Source organism: Diabrotica virgifera, chromosome 6, assembly GCF_917563875.1.
Source record: "Diabrotica virgifera virgifera chromosome 6, PGI_DIABVI_V3a".
NCBI lineage: Eukaryota > Metazoa > Arthropoda > Insecta > Coleoptera > Chrysomelidae > Diabrotica > Diabrotica virgifera.
In genome coordinates, this window is record NC_065448.1 from 173,192,527 (window position 1) to 173,212,125 (window position 19,599).

A 19,599-nucleotide genomic window follows, 5' to 3' on the forward strand; every position below is an offset into this window, starting at 1 on the left:
AAAAAATTGGTTGACAAATATTAAGTAGTTTATGAGATATTTAATTTGTTTATAAAAAATTACCATTTTTTCAATTGCAAAAACGCGGTTGTTGGCGATAGAGTATACAAGTTTTAAAGGTCTCGTTTTGTTTGTTTTTATGTGTATTTTCGATAAATGTATTGATAAATTAAAATTTTAATTAAACACCCCTTCAAAATGGCGTTTGAAAATTGGTGTAGTTTGTTTAAAACTTGTTTTTTAATAACGTCAACAAAATTAAAAATTTTAAAATTATTTTTTGCACGATTGATCATTTTTGACTGTTTACCGTGACAGATTTTACGTCAGTAGGTGACATTTACTAGCAACTCGACGGTAAGTAATCCAACTCGACGGTAAGTACTCCAACTCGACGGTAAGTAATTCACTTACCGTCGAGTTAAAAAATCTCTTAATTTTAATTTATTTTTTGAAATAATAAAGAAAACTAACGAATTATTTATTAATATTGAAACTTATGGTACAATTTGTTAAATTATTTAATGAAATCCCACTTGTTTGGGCTGTGGATTCACTTCTAACAGAAACTCCTGCGGAATCGCATACATTAGTAGTATTACTAGTATTGCACAATATTTTTTCGGCAAAATCTATTTTATTTTGAAGAGAATCTTCTACATAGCTTTCTGCCACTGTCGATGAACGCCAACCTCCATGACGCTTTAATCCGAGGACATCAACACCTTTATTGGCAATTTGAGAAGGCCAGCCCCCGATTGTCCCTTTCCCTATTACTTGAGCACAACATTTTCCTTTGGCGTATCTTAAGAACAAATGATTTGATTTTACTTGTAATGGACGAAGTTTTATATACTTTTGCAGAATTTCTAAATATGGAATTTTATCGTCTGGTTTATTAACGACTGTAAAAGTACGCTGGATGTTCGTTTTTGTATTGGGTACTTTTACAATCATTAAACCATCGGTTTGTTGGATGTAATTCATAGTAATATTATATAATTCTTCTCTTCTACAGGCACCAGATATTCCCAATATCATTGCGACCTACAAATTATGAAAAAATCTTCATTAGAGTATTTTTTTTACCTAAACTAGCTTATATTACCTTGTGAACTAGAAATTATTCATCCGGTGCTTCCATCAGAAATTTTTCAAATTGCTCCCGTGTAAAAATGCTCGCTTTCTTAGGCCTATAGCCAACATTTTTTCTCTTCAAATACGCGATCAAAGTTGAAAACTTGGAAATATCAATGCCATCATAAAGAAAAACGGTGGATTTAATCATTGAATATTCTGCCCAGAGGCTTCCAGGAGCTTTCAACTGCATATGTCTTTGAACGAAATATGCCAATAGAGTCTTTTCTTCGATTCTTAAATTTTTGCCTTCGCACCATTTTTTAAAACTTTTGTAGGTATTTTGATAACGGATTTTGATAACGGATAACACCCTTCTTCCCAAGCCCGTTCAATTTCTTCAAATTCACTTTCGCTCATATTTTAATTTATAATAATCAAAATTGTACTTAAAATTATTGACAACTAAATAAAAACTCAATTCTCCATTGTTGTTATGCACCCTAGTTACTACCTAACAACCAAAGTATCTATCTTGATAAAATGAATGAAACTAGTCAATGTGACGAAAATGTTTAATTTTATAATTTGTAATGGTATCAATCGTGCAAAAAACGTTATAAGCATGTCGAACGTTAAGGGTAACCGATCTCAGACAATAATTGGAGTCGTCGCGCCGCTCCTCCTCCAAACAATTGTCTTCGATCGGTATAAAACCCTTACCATTCTCCATACTTAATATACTATTTCGATATTCGTGTTCCTGGTAGTTTTTAACAACTTACAAAAGAAAAAAAATTTCTAGATCCACTTTTTTGCCGAGATAGCTTTTCCAAGTTTTAAAATTCATAATTTGTTTATTTATCAATATTAAAGTGCGTGAGTACATCTATCAACCCTACTACTTGACAATGTCATTTACACATAGAGTAAAATTTCAGAATATTTTAAAAAATAATGATTTTCGTAGCCACCTTAACTGAAAACGTTTTGCATGAAGAGTGATGCAGTAGTACTTTGCAATATATTCGTTAATAATGGACCAATTTCAATGTTTCTTTTTAGTTTATGGTAGTTTATAAAGATAGTACATCTAAATGATACTTTTAACAATAAATGTTCGTCAATTTGTTATAAACAATGTTTTTCAATTTTTTTTTTCTCTAGATGTTATAAATAAAACATATAAATATAAATTCAATAAAAGATTTTTATAAAAAAAATAATAATGAGTTATCATTAAAATTTGCTAAAGACTTTTTTCTTTGTACAATATTAAAATATATATGTATCTTACAATTAATTTTATAATCTTTTTAACAGGTAATACACTAAAAATTGTGTATATATTTGTTAATTTTTATTCACTTATATACATACTTATTCACAATACTAGACAAAAAAATTAGAAAAAAAAATTGTTTATAACTAGGTAATGATTATTTATGGCAAAAAGGGTCATGCAGATTCCATTATTTTTATACGCTACCTCAAATTAATATAAAATATTGAAATTGGCCCACTATTAGCGAAGCTATTATTGGAAACTACTCCTCCGCCAATATTCAGACAAAAAGTTTTCATTTAAGGTGCTACGAATATCATCATTTTTCAAAATATTCTACAATTTTTATTATGTGTATAAATCACATTGTTAAGTATTAAGGTTAATAGATGTACTCACGTACTTTTAAATGTCAACATTGATAAATAAACAAATTATGAATTTTTAAACTGGGAAAAGCTATCTCGGCCAAAATTGCTCTTAGAAAATTTTTATTCTTTTGTGGATATGTCAAAAATTACCAAGAATACGAATATCGAAAAATAATTTTAAAATTTTTAATTCCGGCGATGTTATTAAAAAAATAAATTTAAAACAAATTACATCAATTTTCAAATGCCATTTTGGAGGGGTGTTTAATTGAAATTTTGATTTGTCAATACATTTATCGTAAATATACTGTTATATTCCTATTTGACATAAGAAATAAAAGTCTATAGTTATATTTAAAATTCAATAAAAATAAAGGTTTTCGTTTTTCTCGACCGCGGGCATGTAAATTTGGAACACCTTGTATAAAACAAATTATGTATAGGTAGTTTTTAAGAAAGTGTTTCGGAGAAGTGTTTACGAACCCCAGGAAAAATACGACTCAAGTAAACAATTAGAGAGATGTTTAAAAAGAAAGTGTTCGTGGAAAGGTGTGAATAACCACCGATAATTCATATTCTAGCAAATAAGATAATAGGCTATTAAATTTGTAAAGAGGGTTAATGTGGAAAGTAAAATTGAAATGGAGAATATTATTTTTTCTTGAAATCCATTAAAATATTTAGAAAAAGGAAAGTTAGTGTTGGTAAATACGGATAATTGAAAGTTGCTTTGGATTGGTTGATTTTTGAATGCTGGAAGAGGTATTTGGAAGGAGGAGAAGAAATGAGCAATGAGAGTCAGGGAGTGTGTTTTGAGCGATCGAGAGGCGAAGTCCAGTTTTCGAGAAGAGTGTACAAAAAAGTGAAACGCCGGGTTGGTTAATTTTGTTGTTGAAAAATAAAAAGTAAGATATCGTGGAACGAATGATAGGCCGAGTCGAGATAGTATATAACTCCTTGAGTCTAGAGTATCCCGGTTTGTTGAAGTGTTTAAAAAAGGTGGAACACGGCATCAGGAGAAGGCAGGAACGAGTGCTGTACGAGGCGTAGTTTTCAAAGGAACAGAGGCATTACTGGAAGACTTGGACGAGTCGTTGGATCGCAACCCAAGCCAATAGGAAACGTGTTTTGTGTGAAGACATTGTCAAATCATCAGTAAAGGTCAGTCTATTTTGTTAGGACATGAATGTATGGTTTGTGTATTAAATAACACATTGAAAATTGAGCTACACAATCATTATAAAAATTTCATCAAACCTCAATCAATTTGTTACTGATAAATCATAATAGTTCATTATAAATAAAATAAATTTGGAGACAAAAAGAAATAAGATTCCCATTTTTGTAACTGTTGTATTAAATAAAGATAGAAAGATAAGATATAATAAATATTAAGCAGTTATTGCCATTTAGATAAAATAAACGATTTTTATAATTTCTAATTGAAATCCGTATGTGTGTATTATTTTACTCTCTTTTATCTATCCCGATTAGGAATCCACTGAGAAATACTTTGAAGCCACGAAAGTAAGTAATTGATATTATAATTTAGCCCTGAGATTGACACTATATTGGTATTTGATCTGTTTGATTAATGAGATAATTATTGATTAATTAATTAAGATAAATTACATCTGAGAACATCATTAGATTTCAAAAGTAAGATCACAACAATACATAAAAACTAAAGAAATGAGACCTTAAAAACTTGTATACTCTATCGGCAACAACCGCGTTTTTGCAATTGAAAAAATGGTAATTTTTTATAAACAAATTAAGTATCTCATAAACTACTCAATATTTATTAACTAATTAGTTTGTCAATTTATAGTAATATCATAGCTCATCTTTTTTTGAAAAACAAAATATTTTATAGTGCTTATTTATGTTGCAAATAATATTTTTTTGGACATTTGTTTTTCAATTTTGATTTACAATTATTTAAATAAATTAGGGGTCAAATTTAATTTAGTAAGTCTCATATAATATACTGTTTCTTTATCTTTACAGAAAAAAATTGTGAAATCCTTAATAAAACACGAATTAGCGCAGCAGTTAAAAAAGTAAATTTTATGCAAAAATTACCAATTTTTAATTATTTAAACAATGATCCCCTCATATGAATCATATACTTTCTTGAAAATATCGTTTGTTTGGGCATAAACTTTGATAAAAAAATTTTCCAACCTGTACGGAATTACATTTTGATTTACATGTATTGTAATTGAAAGGGGGGTGCCCCCGACATTCATTTTTATTTTTTGGGACAAACTGTTTTTAATCTTTGCCAAACTAGTTCAACAATATTTTTTTATTATACAGGGTGTAACGAAAATATAGGTCATAAATTTAATCACATATTCTGGGACCAAAAATAGTTTGATTGAACCTAACTTACCTTAGTACAAATGTGCATATAAAAAAAGTTACAACCCTTTGAAGTTACAAAATGAAAATCGATTTTTTCCAATATATCGAAAACTATTAAAGATTTTTTATTGAAAATGGACATATGGCATTTTTATGACAGTAGCATCTTAAGAAAAAATTATAGTGAAATTTGGACATCCTATAAAAATTTTATGGGGGTTTAGTTCCTTTAAACCCCCCCAAACTTTTGTGTACGTTCCAATTAAATTGTTATTGTAGTACCATTACTTAAACACAATATCTTTAAAACTTTTTTGGCTCCTAGTACTTTTTCGAAAATTCAGTTTTTATCGAGATATTTTGAATATTTGTCAAATCCACCACATATTTGTATATGGTTAAGTACGATTATGGAGACTTGGTAAAAATATGAAAATTTATGTATGATTTACATTTTTAGGTATATTTTGAACCGTATTCAAAAAGAAGCCATATCTCGATAAAAGTTGCCTTCTCGAAAAAATACAAAGAGGCAAAAAAGTTTTAAAAACAGTTTGTTTAACTAATGGTATCGCAGTAATAGTTTAATTGGAGCGTACACAAACGTTTGGGGGGTTTGAAGGAACAAAACCCCCATAATTTTTTTTTGTAAACATATTAAAAAAGAAGCCGCAACTCGATAAAAACTGCCTTATCGAAAAAATACTGAGAGCCAAAAAAGTTTTAAAAATATTAAATTTAACTAATGGTACCACAATAATTATTTAATTGGAACGTACAGAAAAGTTTGGGGGGTTTAAGGGAACAAAACCCCCATAAAATTTTTATGGGGAGCACAAATTTCACTATAATTTTTGTTTAAGATGTTCCTGGCGTAAGAATGCCACATATACATTTTCAATAAAAAATCTCTAATAGTTTTCGATATATTCGAAAAAATCGATTTTCATTTTGTAACTTCAAAGGGCTATAACTTTTTTATGTGCATATTTGTACTAAGGTAAGTTAGGTTCATTCGAACTATTTTTGGTCCCAGAATATGTGATTTAATTTATGACCTGTATTTTTGTTACACCCTGTATATTAACTAGCTGGCCAGGCAAACTTGGTACCGCCTTAGAACTAATAAATAATGTTTAAAAGTTAAATACCTAAAAATTACCAGAAAGCCAAAAAATACTCAAAAATATTGAGTATACTTTTTTCTAATAAACAATATTGTTTTTGTGGTGTACTCGTAAATAATGATTACTTAAACCTTGAACCTTCCCGGGTTCTTGGTTCATGTACAACAACTTTGCTTGAGGTCATCATATTATGATTAAATCCATAGTTTATGATTCTATAAGGAACATATAGACAAACATTAATTTTTATATATTATAGAGAACAGGGAAATATTTAGATTGCTATTAAAAAATGGGGGTTGGTGATAGAAAAAAGTGAAAAATTAGGGTTGTATGTATCTTTTGGTTCTACACCATATAAAATTAAGAACTAGCAGTTTATCCAAAGAAATAAAAAAAATGTCGGGAGGTGTTTTTTTTTTTTTTTCCCTGGAAGCCGTCTGTTGTGAACCGGTTGTACTGCAGCCACTTGGCTTATTGTACATCTTCCATTGTTTATGAAACCCATTCCAGAATTCTGGAAACCTGTACCAGCTTGTACAGGTCTAGTGGGTGGGTGCCATATAATTTTGGAGTCATTTCGATGTCTCCGAAAAGTGTTTGCCGCCTCCGATCCAATGCCTCACAGTCATGCAAAATATGGTTGACTGTTTCAGGTTCTCTGTTACAGAGTCTGCAGCTCAAGTCTCCATGAAACAGCCCCATTGTATGCAGGTGACCCTTAACTGGCGCATGTCCAGTGAGGAAACCTGTTATGACTCTGAGCTGATTCCTGCTTGTTTTCAGCAGTAACTCAGCTCTACTAGCACATGTCCGTCCGATATACATCTTGCCATGTGTTTGACCGGGTACACTCTCCCAGTGTGGGTTGTGTTGGCTTCGGATCCAGGCTTTTTTTCGTTCGCGGACGGTGCTTTTTGGCACTCCCACGGCCGGCTCTGGACCCAGGTATTTTGTAGCTGATGCTCTCTTGGCAAGTGCATCAGCTCTTTCATTGCCGTATATGCCCCGATGACCTGGAACCCATACCAGTATAACACTGTTATGTTGTGCCAGTCTATCAAGTTCTTGTCGACATTCCCACACCAGCCTAGAGTTCACCTTAGGGCTTATAAGAGCCCCAATGGCTGCTTGGCTATCTGTGCATATGTTAACCCGCTGCAGTTCGAATGCCCTCAGGTTGTTTTCTCTTGCACACTGCAAGATTGCAAAAATCTCTGTCTGAAATACGGAGGTACATTCTCCCAGTGGAATAGAAATGTTGAAATTTCCACCACTATAGAATATTCCTGCGCCCGAACCGTCTGCAGTTTTAGACCCGTCCGTATACCAGGTGCAACCCTGCAGTCTGGGTCGAGAGTTTCCTCTGTCCCATTCGTCTCGTGGGCAAATGTCCACTTGAAAAGGTACTTCAGGCATATATCTTGATGTCATATGGTCAGAAATCATCATCCATTCGGCATCATTAATTTCATTCGTTATTTTACTATGTCCTGATTTAACTGGTACGTTGCTCAGGTTTTCTCGCAGTCTATAATAGCCCATTCTCGCCTCACCTCTTATTGTTATATGTAAAGGAGGGAGATCCAGTAGTGCCTCCATAGCTGCCGTAGGTGTGCCCCTCATAGCCCCCGTGATCCCGAGACAAGCAAGTCTTTGCATATATATAGGTATATTTTGAACCGTATTCAAAAAGAAGCCATATCTCGATAAAAGTTGCCTTCTCGAAAAAATACAAAGAGGCAAAAAAGTTTTAAAAACAGTTTGTTTAACTAATGGTATCGCAGTAATAGTTTAATTGGAGCGTACACAAACGTTTGGGGGGTTTGAAGGAACAAAACCCCCATAATTTTTTTTTGTAAACATATTAAAAAAGAAGCCGCAACTCGATAAAAACTGCCTTATCGAAAAAATACTGAGAGCCAAAAAAGTTTTAAAAATATTAAATTTAACTAATGGTACCACAATAATTATTTAATTGGAACGTACAGAAAAGTTTGGGGGGTTTAAGGGAACAAAACCCCCATAAAATTTTTATGGGGAGCACAAATTTCACTATAATTTTTGTTTAAGATGTTCCTGGCGTAAGAATGCCACATATCCATTTTCAATAAAAAATCTCTAATAGTTTTCGATATATTCGAAAAAATCGATTTTCATTTTGTAACTTCAAAGGGCTATAACTTTTTTATGTGCATATTTGTACTAAGGTAAGTTAGGTTCATTCGAACTATTTTTGGTCCCAGAATATGTGATTTAATTTATGACCTGTATTTTTGTTACACCCTGTATATTAACTAGCTGGCCAGGCAAACTTGGTACCGCCTTAGAACTAATAAATAATGTTTAAAAGTTAAATACCTAAAAATTACCAGAAAGCCAAAAAATACTCAAAAATATTGAGTATACTTTTTTCTAATAAACAATATTGTTTTTGTGGTGTACTCGTAAATAATGATTACTTAAACCTTGAACCTTCCCGGGTTCTTGGTTCATGTACAACAACTTTGCTTGAGGTCATCATATTATGATTAAATCCATAGTTTATGATTCTATAAGGAACATATAGACAAACATTAATTTTTATATATTATAGAGAACAGGGAAATATTTAGATTGCTATTAAAAAATGGGGGTTGGTGATAGAAAAAAGTGAAAAATTAGGGTTGTATGTATCTTTTGGTTCTACACCATATAAAATTAAGAACTAGCAGTTTATCCAAAGAAATAAAAAAAATGTCGGGAGGGGGTGAGGAGGGCAATCTCCTTTTTCACTTGGTCGTACACAGATTGGTCGTACTAACTCAGGAAGCTTCAGGGTTTCATGTACAGCAATTTTCCTTATTAAGGTCAATCATAATATTTATGCTCAAATGCATAGTTTTACGATTCAATAAAAGACATACAGACTTTTTATATTGTGTCGTATAAATAATAAAAACGTGGTATTATCAAAATAATAATTTTTTAAAATAAAATGTCAATTTTAAAAACAAAAAAGATTTTCAGCGGCAGGAATTGAACTCGGGTCGCCTGAGTGAAAGCTAGTAGCTAAATACTATACACCGTTGGATGATATATTATGTCACCGAGATAAATATTTGACATATAAGTTGTAGCATTTTTCCACCAAGTTTCATATTTTACCTTTTCTTGCCTAAAATCCCCTGTTTTGGGCCAGCTGACACATCATTTGTTACTAAGCATTCGAACACCTAACTAAATAAAAAGAAAATAGCCATGCTAAAATGCTCCGAACAAATTTGACACTAACTCCCGGGCTATAATAATAAAACCCTGAGAAATTTTGTTTTCAATACTTCCACAAACTTTATTACAAATAATTTATGTCACTACAGCTGCTGTTAGGCACTGTGCCTTTCTTAAGTAATGTGATTTCACTATGCTCCTACACTTTATAACCTTAACTGAATAAGATGAGGAGTGGGAGCTGTGAGTCTAAAGTTAGTCGTATTATGTCTATATTTTTTAATTTATTAATTTCCACAGATTTTAATTTTGATAGCTTAAGGCATTTATTTTGAATACGGATAAGTTGAAATTGATCAAAAGAATGAGTATGATCTAAAAGGTAAAGTGCTTACGTAGAATATGTTGTTATATTATTGAAAACCATTTGTGTTGTGCTATACGTTTGGTAAAGATTCTATGAGTTTGACCGATGTAAGTTTTAAGACAATCACCACATGTAAGCATAATATACACCACTGCGTACACTGTGTATACTGACATACATTGTAGGTGCTTTTTCTTTTGACTCTTGGGTCAAAGGTTGTTCTTAATAATATTTGCTAGAAATATGATTTGCCCGGAAGGCTGGTGTTATGATTTGCTTTTTTATGTTTGGTACTGAATTTTTCTCTGGCGGTGGAAAGACTAATTCAGGGCTTTCTTATGCAATTTTTCATTTAAAATTTTCTTCAATATTTGTTCCCTCTATCTATTGTTTAATGCTATGTATTTAATGATATTCAATTGTATGTCGAAGTAATTATATGACATGAAAATTTCTGTTAATCTATCTCACATGCTATGGTAGACTGCCAATAGGCAACTTGACCAATTATTAGCATGCATTAATCCAGTCCATAGTCACATTGAATTTACAATAGGAACAGAACAGAAAATATATAATACAGGGGTGGCCAAACTGTGGCTCGCGAGCCACATGCGGCTCTTGAAGAATTACTTGTGGCTCTCGATAAATGTACCCGAGATCCTTTTCAATTTTGTGTTATTATTTAAAAAAATTATTATCATTCCATGTGTGTTTCAGAATGTTTTTTAAATTACTGACAAACAAATATGAAAGACCAAATGCAACTTTATAACAAATTCCATTTCCATCCAAGCTAAGAGTGATATGACAAATCGAAAACTGCGCGAAAGAATATTAAGAGTGGCGCGACAAAAAAGTCAGTAATCAGCCTACTCCAGATCGATTTGTATATTTAGTCATTTCACTCGACTTAAAAAAATTTGTTACAATATTAAACTAGAAAAACTTACCGAGTAAATAAAAAAGACAAAAGGAATATTGACCGAAGTCCAAAATTTATTTCAAGACTTAAAATATTTTAAATCGTCCCTTCATTTTTTTCTGAATTAATTTGAAATAAACATGGTCCATAAGGTGAATTTTTTATTACCATAATATGACCCAAACAACATCTGGAGAACTAAAATTAATAGAGACGCAAGAAGATCAAGCTCGAAAATAAAACTATAAGTTGACGCTGATTACCGAATTTTGTAAATCTGTACCAAAATCTAAGTACATACTCTAAATTAAAAAAGGATGCTTGTCGAATTATTTCCATATTAGAAACAACGTACTTGTATGGACCATTTAATTCCATTTTAAAATTCGTGAAATCCTAACACATATCAGTATTAACTAACCAGCATCTGAAAGAATTACTGAGAAGTGCTACTACACATTATTCACCAAATTTTAAAGAATTACCAAAAGGAGGAAAACAAATGTTGGACAGGGAAAGGAACGAAAACATTAAAAACATGCTAAGACAGGGACCAATAGAGAAAAAAAATTGAAAAAAGAAACCTGAATTGGTTTGGACATTTAACTAGAATGAACGAGAACAGACTAGTAAAGAAGGTGACAGATGCCAAGAGACAATGGAAAAGAAGAAGGAGCAGATCTAGATAGAAATGGGTATGGAACAAATCCAGGAAATCGAAACCAAGAGACGGAAAACAGCGCAACAGGTGAAGCAAATGGGAAGAATGGCGCTTGGAAGAAATGAGTAAAAGATGGATAGGTGATAGCAAAGTTCGACTCTCTTATTGGGCATAAGGACAACGAGAAGAAGAATAAGGAAAACAAATGTAATTAAGTTTTAATATTCCGTAATTTTATTTCTGTTTGCAATAAATAAAAGTTCTGTTAAAAATCATTGTACATACCTTCTTTAAATACTTTTTGAATACGCTTTTAATTGAGGCTCGCGAAAAATTTTAACTTGTGAAAAGTGGCTCTGGCTATCAAGGAGCTTGGCCACCCCTGTAATATAAGGTGTTTCATTAAAAATAAAGATGAGGTACTTACTATTATAGACTTACATGAATCACCATGAACATTTAAATTTTTGCTTAACCTTCGGATGACCAAGCGGGGGAAATTGTGACCCCAGCGTATGTTTTTCTTTAATAAATTCAAAAGTATTTTCAATTTTTAACTCATTATTTTTTTATTTGACTTTAATATCATTCTAGATATACTCATATTTTGAAATAAAAAAAATTCCCTATATTTTACGAATAAAAAATATATTCTGGAGTTGATGTTTAGTAAAATACCGTCTATTATGGGTAATTCCAAGTAGTTTTACGCTAATGACGTCGACTTTGCAAAGTAACAAGACACTTACTCAACATACACACTACACATGACACTAATACTCATGTTGTGACTGGCTGAATGACATAAAGTCCATGCCATAAAAAAAATAAAAAAAAAATAAAAAAAAAACCTAATTTTTTTGTTAATTTTCATTTTTGACATTTTTGACCTGGGGTCATTTTTCCCCCCCCTTGGTCATCCGTGTGACAAAAAAAGGTTGGTCATCGGAAGGTTAAAAAGAGCACGTTTGGATTTAGAAGTTGACGTGTTCCAGCGTTTCTTTTTGCAATTTTCCTGTAAAATAACGACACAAACAAATTTATTCCATAAAAGGTGGTTTCCACACTTTGTAATTTAAAAATTCCACCCTGTATTATTCATACTAGGCCTTACATGATACAGTTCGTTGAAATCAATTTGATAAGCAGCTTTTAAAAATATAAAATATCGAGGGTGGTTCATTAAAAATAACCCTGTTCATATTTTACCAAAATAAATTATATTTCTTTGTTTCTGATATGAATTTTGATAAATTATGTGTAAACTAAAAATAATTCGATCAAAATCAGAATTTGATATCATTCCGAAAAGCAAATCTTTAATACTTACGATGTCTTGTTCAATAAAAAATAAATTTGATCTGTGAAATTGTAACCTTTCCTGGATCATTGACAAACTGGCTCTATGTAGAATATTTTGGAGTCTTCTGCTTGAGTATGCTGGCCGTAACCTCAAGCCCTTCGGTATTAAGTTGTTATCTCTACATCGGTTTAAGAATTTGATAGAATTTTGACAGTGTGTCAGTTTCTCGTAGAAGGTTTCCAATTTCCTAAAATTTTGACACACGCTAGGCCCATACCGGTTTCTTAATGTTGTTCTGAAGCTATTTTCTTGTGGCATTTTTACAATTTTAACTATTTATAATGGGAAATAAGCCACAATTATTAAAAAAATGATTTTTATTAACGTTTCGACGCCCAAATCGGGTGCCGTTGTCAAAATACAAAATAATACTAACATAAACAAAAATGTTGTTGCTTAGTAAAAAAATTCTTCTAATAATTTATTTAATTTGACTCATTTATATCGGCAATTCAGATACATATGATACATTTTAAAGTAGAAGACTTTAAAATGATATTGCCAATATTTATGATATGTGTGTGTTGTGTCGTTGTCAAAATACAAAATAATACTAACATAAACAAAAATGTTGTTGCTTAGTAAAAAAATTCTTCTAATAATTTATTTAATTTGACTCATTTATATCGGCAATTCAGATACATATGATACATTTTAAAGTCTTCTACTTTAAAATGTATCATATGTATCTGAATTGCCGATATAAATGAGTCAAATTAAATAAATTATTAGAAGAATTTTTTTACTAAGCAACAACATTTTTGTTTATGTTAGTATTATTTTGTATTTTGACAACGGCACCCGATTTGGGCGTCGAAACGTTAATAAAAATCATTTTTTAATAATTGTGGCTTATTTCCCATTAAAAATAGTTAAAATTAAAAAATGCCACAAGAAAATAGCTTCAGAACAACATTAAGAAACCGGTAGGGGCCTAGCGTGTGTCAAAATTTTAGGAAATTAGAAACCTTTTACGAGAAACTGGCACACTGTCAAAATTCTATCAAATTCTTAAAACGATGTAGAGATAACAACTTAATACCGAAAGGCTTGAGGTTACGGCCCGCATACTCAAGCAGAAGACTCCAAAATATTCTACATAGAGCCAGTTTGTCAATGATCCGGGAAAGGTTACAATTTCACAGGTCAAATTTATTTTTTATTGAACAAGACATCGTAAGTATTAAAGATTTGCTTTTCGGAATGATATCAAATTCTGATTTTGATCGAATTATTTTTAGTTTACACATAATTTATCAAAATTCATATCAGAAACAAAGAAATATACATTTAAATAAATTTAATATTCTTTTAGAACAAAATAGTATACAAAATAAATTAAATATTTAAAAAAATTGAAAACTATTTAATAATATGTATATTTTATATTTTATAGTACAAATTGTAAGTATTTAACATAATCAAATTTTACTAAAAATGTTTGTATAATTACAGAGTGCCCAGATAAGTTTTATGGACATGGATGTAAAAAGTATAGTCATTGCAATACACGGCCTAATAATACTGATGGATTTTGTTACGAAGGAAATTGTATAGATCCTTATATTGGTGACAGTTGCCATGATGGTAAGTATTTTTCTATATTAAATATTACTCTCTTTGCCTAAGCTAAAGTGTTGTTATCAGCCATCCAAGCAACAAGACTTCCTCAAACGTATTGATTGGGCCCTTCCTTGGACCCTGGACTTTGTGAGTATGTTGGTGTTAGTGTTGTTTTTTCATTATCATTATTTTAATTTCTACCAAACAAATTTCGTTTCTCCACTTATTCTGTTACCAAATTCCTATCAATTGTCACTATGGAGTATGTATGAAATACATACTCCCAAATAAGCAAAACAGGACAGGACAGACGCTCTGGCAGCTGCAGCTGCGTGTATAAGATAGAGAACAATAGAAGTGCCACACTTATGTACTTTACTTTTTCGTGTTTGGAAAACTGAGACTCAGGCTAGTCATCTGATTATTTCAGTTTGGTTTAAAGATAGCATCATATGCATTCTCTGAGGAAAACCTAATGAGTTTTGAAACCGTTCGGTAATGGTGTTTGTTGCGCTCTTTAAACGGACTAAATATAAGACGGCTTTGGATTCTTATTGCAATGAGATGAAAATGGCTATTCATTTTTATTTTTGGAAAAAAATCTCCTTCCAGTCAAAATTCCAACTTAGACGTAATCTCTTTCTCTAATCATTTGCCACCTACTTATTATTTCTCCTAATAACAATGCATATAAAAACCATTTTTATTGTATTTATACCTTTTACTGGATGAGGAAGGTAAATAAATAAAGATTGGTCCAAGGGCAAAATAAATTATTATACAAATATGAATTAATTTATTTTGTCCAATTTTTAAGAGTTTTGCGTATATATTTACTTTTTGTATCTCCGAGTCAATACCAAATGAAATGTATGTGCTACAATCTTATTTTTATTATTTTTATACTATAGACTCCATAGTATTGACATTATACTTTTGTTTTTAGTTAAATTCCCGTTTTTTCTAAATCCTCCCACGGTATATACCGTTACTGCAAGAGGATTTAACCTAGTCCAAGATAATTTAACGAGGGAAGGGTATGCTGAATCTTACTTTTTTCAGTATTCGAAAGCTGACCAGGTAATTGTAACTCTTAGTAATTAAATTAATTTAAAATTCGTGTCGAGCAGCCGGTCGTTTTGATTCAGATCGGTCTTCTTGCAAAGCCTCCTTGATAACGAGTAAACCTAGAAACAGGTGTCGGGGTATGGCAAGACACCCGATTTTAATCAAAAAGAAACCGTTTTATTTTTATAAAATTAATTTATTTGTCAAAATAACTACACTAAAAACTTAAAACATTGTTGTTTTATATTACCATAATATAACGAAAAATACCGTTATGTGGCATACTCTTAAAATAATTATGTGCTATGGTAATTATTTAGCGAAAACGAGAATACAGTAAAACCTCGATAGAACCGACCTCTATTTAAAGGACTTCGGATATAACGGACAAAAATCCGATCAAATGTAAAAAAAAATTGGAATGCAAAAAAATAGGAAAAATCAAATTCTGTAAGAAAAAGCAGCAAGATGAACTCAGCTGCTTTTTGTGCTAACTCCGATGGATCGCATGTATTGACTGCTACAATTGTTGGCAAATATAGTAAAGTAGAGTTGTCAAAGATATAATGCATCATCTGCCCGTTTTGTACCTGCAGTGAGAAAATTTCATGAAAAGAAACTGGAAATACCGTAAAACGAGATGAAATGTTTATTGATTTTACACAACGCTTCTGCTTATCTCCCTGAAAATATTCGACATTCAGAAGATGGCAACTTTGGATCAGTGAATAATTTTGGCAAACAAACGAGTATATTGCAGAAAGTCTTTAGATGAAGTAGGAAAGTAAAAAAAGTAGCAAACGAAACATGATTCCTTTTTTAACTAACAGATTACCTACCTTGTAGTACTTCTAATCCATACATTTTTTTAATAAAAAAAATATTATTTAAAATTAATAAACACACCCAAAAAATAAAACTAATGTGGATCAAAGCACATTCAGGACTTACACATAATGAACATGTAGACCAATTAGCTAAAAATTCCCTCATCCATGGAACAGTAACCAAATATCAGCCCTGCATTCTAGATGCTTTTGCTTGTTTAAGAACTGAACAGATGAAGAGCTGGAAAACACACTGGGAAAGGTACTGTAACATTTCAACAACACAATACAGTTTGATACAACCGATTATTCCAGAAAAACCTTGGTATAAGAATTTCACCCTCCCTCGCAAATACATATCCACCATCAGTAGAATTAGATTTGGACATGCATGTTATCCTGCACATTTATTTAAAATAAACATATTAGATTCGAATATTTGTCAAGAATGTGAGGTTAAAAGTGACTTGAACTACATATTTTTTGAATGCAAAAAGCATAAACACCTAACCAATCACCTAATTAAAAGAATTATAGACCAGAACATCCCACGCCCTGTAAATATTCTCTTTATTCTGTCACTGAATAAAAAGAAAATTTTTGACTGTTTGGTATCTTTCTTGTCGGATAGTAAAATATTATTGTAATTAGTTATAAGTATTTGTAAATATGTTTAAAAAAAATATTAAAAAAAATAAAAAGAAAAAAAATAAAAAAAAAATAAAAACCAGAAACAAAAAAAATATATAAAAAAAATTAATAATTAAAAAAAAATATTTAAAAAAAAATAAAAAATAAAGAAAAAATCACTAAGAGGATTTAAACCTCCGCGGGGCTGAACCGGGTTGACATCCTATCGTAGTGACAAAAAAAAACAAAACAAAAAACAAAACAAAAAAAAACTAAAATAAAATACAAAAAAGAATGCATTTATTTTAATATTAAGATTAATATTTTTAAAATAAAAATGTATACCATTTTTATTCAGTTGCAATGCGAAGGCAAAACAATCTTACTTTTCAATTAGAATACGGAGTGCAGTCCAGTCCCTTGAATCGCGATTTTCGGCTCTTATTGGAGCCTTTATCGGAAGGAAGGTAGGCACTGTTCTCCATATTTTAACTGATTCGTATCGAGAGGTTTTCCCACCCATTGCAACTGAAGTGATGATAGTAGGTGGCTAGCGCCATCTGGCATTGAAAGACGAAGTAGTTTTCAATCCTAATAGTAAATTATTAATATTGAAAATATTAAAAATATTACTAAAATATTTTTAAATTAAAAACTTATTGGTACACTTTCCTGGTGACACCTCCAAGACTTCTACAATTTGCAAGTCAAATGGATGCTGCAGTGAAGACGAGAGGGAAGGAATTCTACACTATGCAATTCACATCCCCCGTCTGCAGCTGGTAAAGTTCCAACGGAAAAATGCACCTAGTTACTCTACGGAGTAATACGACTATAAAATAAAAATGTATACCATTTTTATTCAGTTGCAATGCGAAGGCAAAACAATCTTACTTTTCAATTAGAATACGGAGTGCAGTCCAGTCCCTTGAATCGCGATTTTCGGCTCTTATTGGAGCCTTCATCGGAAGGAACGTAGGCACTGTTCTCCATATTTTAACTGATTCGTATGGAGAGGTTTTCAAACCCATTGCAACTGAAGTGATGATAGTAGGTGGCTAGCGCCATCTGGCATTGAAAGACGAAGTAGTTTTCAATACTAATAGTAATAATATTACTATATTACTTATTATAATAATTAATACTAATAATATTTTCAATATTAATAATTTACTATTAGGATTGAAAACTACTTCGTCTTTCAATGCCAGATGGCGCTAGCCACCTACTATCATCACTTCAGTTGCAATGGGTGGAAAAACCTCTCGATACGAATCAGTTAAAATATGGAGAACAGTGCCTACGTTCCTTCCGATGAAGGCTCCAATAAGAGCCGAAAATCGCGATTCAAGGGACTGGACTGCACTCCGTATTCTAATTGAAAAGTAATATTGTTTTGCCTTCGCATTGCAACTGAATAAAAATGGTATACATTTTTATTTTATAGTCGTATTACTCCGTAGAGTAACTAGGTGCATTTTTCCGTTGGAACTTTACCAGCTGCAGACGGGGGATGTGAATTGCATAGTGTAGAATTCCTTCCCTCTCGTCTTCACTGCAGCATCCATTTGACTTGCAAATTGTAGAAGTCTTGGAGGTGTCACCAGGAAAGTGTACCAATAAGTTTTTAATTTAAAAATCTTTTAGTAATATTTTTAATATTTTCAATATTAATAATTTACTATTAGGATTGAAAACTACTTCGTCTTTCAATGCCAGATGGCGCTAGCCACCTACTATCATCACTTCAGTTGCAATGGGTGGGAAAACCTCTCGATACGAATCAGTTAAAATATGGAGAACAGTGCCTACGTTACTTCCGATGAAGGCTCCAATAAGAGCCGAAAATCGCGATTCAAGGGACTGGACTGCACTCCGTATTCTAATTGAAAAGTAAGATTGTTTTGCCTTCGCATTGCAACTGAATAAAAATGGTATACATTTTTATTTTATAGTCGTATTACTCCGTAGAGTAACTAGGTGCATTTTTCCGTTGGTACTTTACCAGCTGCAGACGGGGGATGTGAATTGCATAGTGTAGAATTCCTTCCCTCTCGTCTTCACTGCAGCATCCATTTGACTTGCAAATTGTAGAAGTCTTGGAGGTGTCACCAGGAAAGTGTACCAATAAGTTTTTAATTTAAAAATCTTTTAGTAATATTTTTAATATTTTCAATATTAATAATTTATTATTAGGATTGAAAACTACTTCGTCATTAATATTTTTATTTGTAAAATGTATACACTATGTGTTCTTGATAAACATTAAGTAGTATAATATATTTATATTTATTAACATAGTATGTACATTAGCTGTAATGAGTAGGTAAATAAGAAGTAAAAAATTGTAATAATATTATAATAACCAAGTTTCACTAATTGGCAATATCTTTAATACATTTACTTTTGATTGAGACTGGCTGAATGACCATAGTCCAAGCCAAAAAAGAAAAAAAAATACTAACAGATTTGTACACTGCATCTAAACGCAGTACATATCTTCTAAAAAAGTTTTTTTGATTGATTTTAAACCTATTTTTATATAACGGACTTTCGGCTTTAACGGGCATCCCGTCACCCGAATTAGTTCGTTATATCAACGTTTTACTGTACTCTGTTCGCTGCGACTATTCGAACGCACCGCTTTCGATCGATGCTAAGGTTCTCGGCGCATATAAAGTTCCAAGAATTACGATCTGTTTATATAGAGTCGGCGTTCTATTAGAGAAATGCGATATATAATAATTATAATTTA

General features: G+C 31.5%; 1 protein-coding gene across 1 annotated transcript in view; it reads left to right on the top strand.

The window, feature by feature from the left end:
• The window catches only part of LOC126887030 (uncharacterized), a 560,578-nt gene that overhangs the window by 343,473 nt on the left and 197,506 nt on the right, over window positions 1-19,599 (top strand). The window contains exons 10-11 of the mRNA XM_050654335.1: window positions 14,212-14,343; window positions 15,266-15,399. Of these exons, the coding sequence (XP_050510292.1) occupies window positions 14,212-14,343; window positions 15,266-15,399 (266 nt within the window). The remainder of the gene's footprint in view (window positions 1-14,211; window positions 14,344-15,265; window positions 15,400-19,599) is intronic.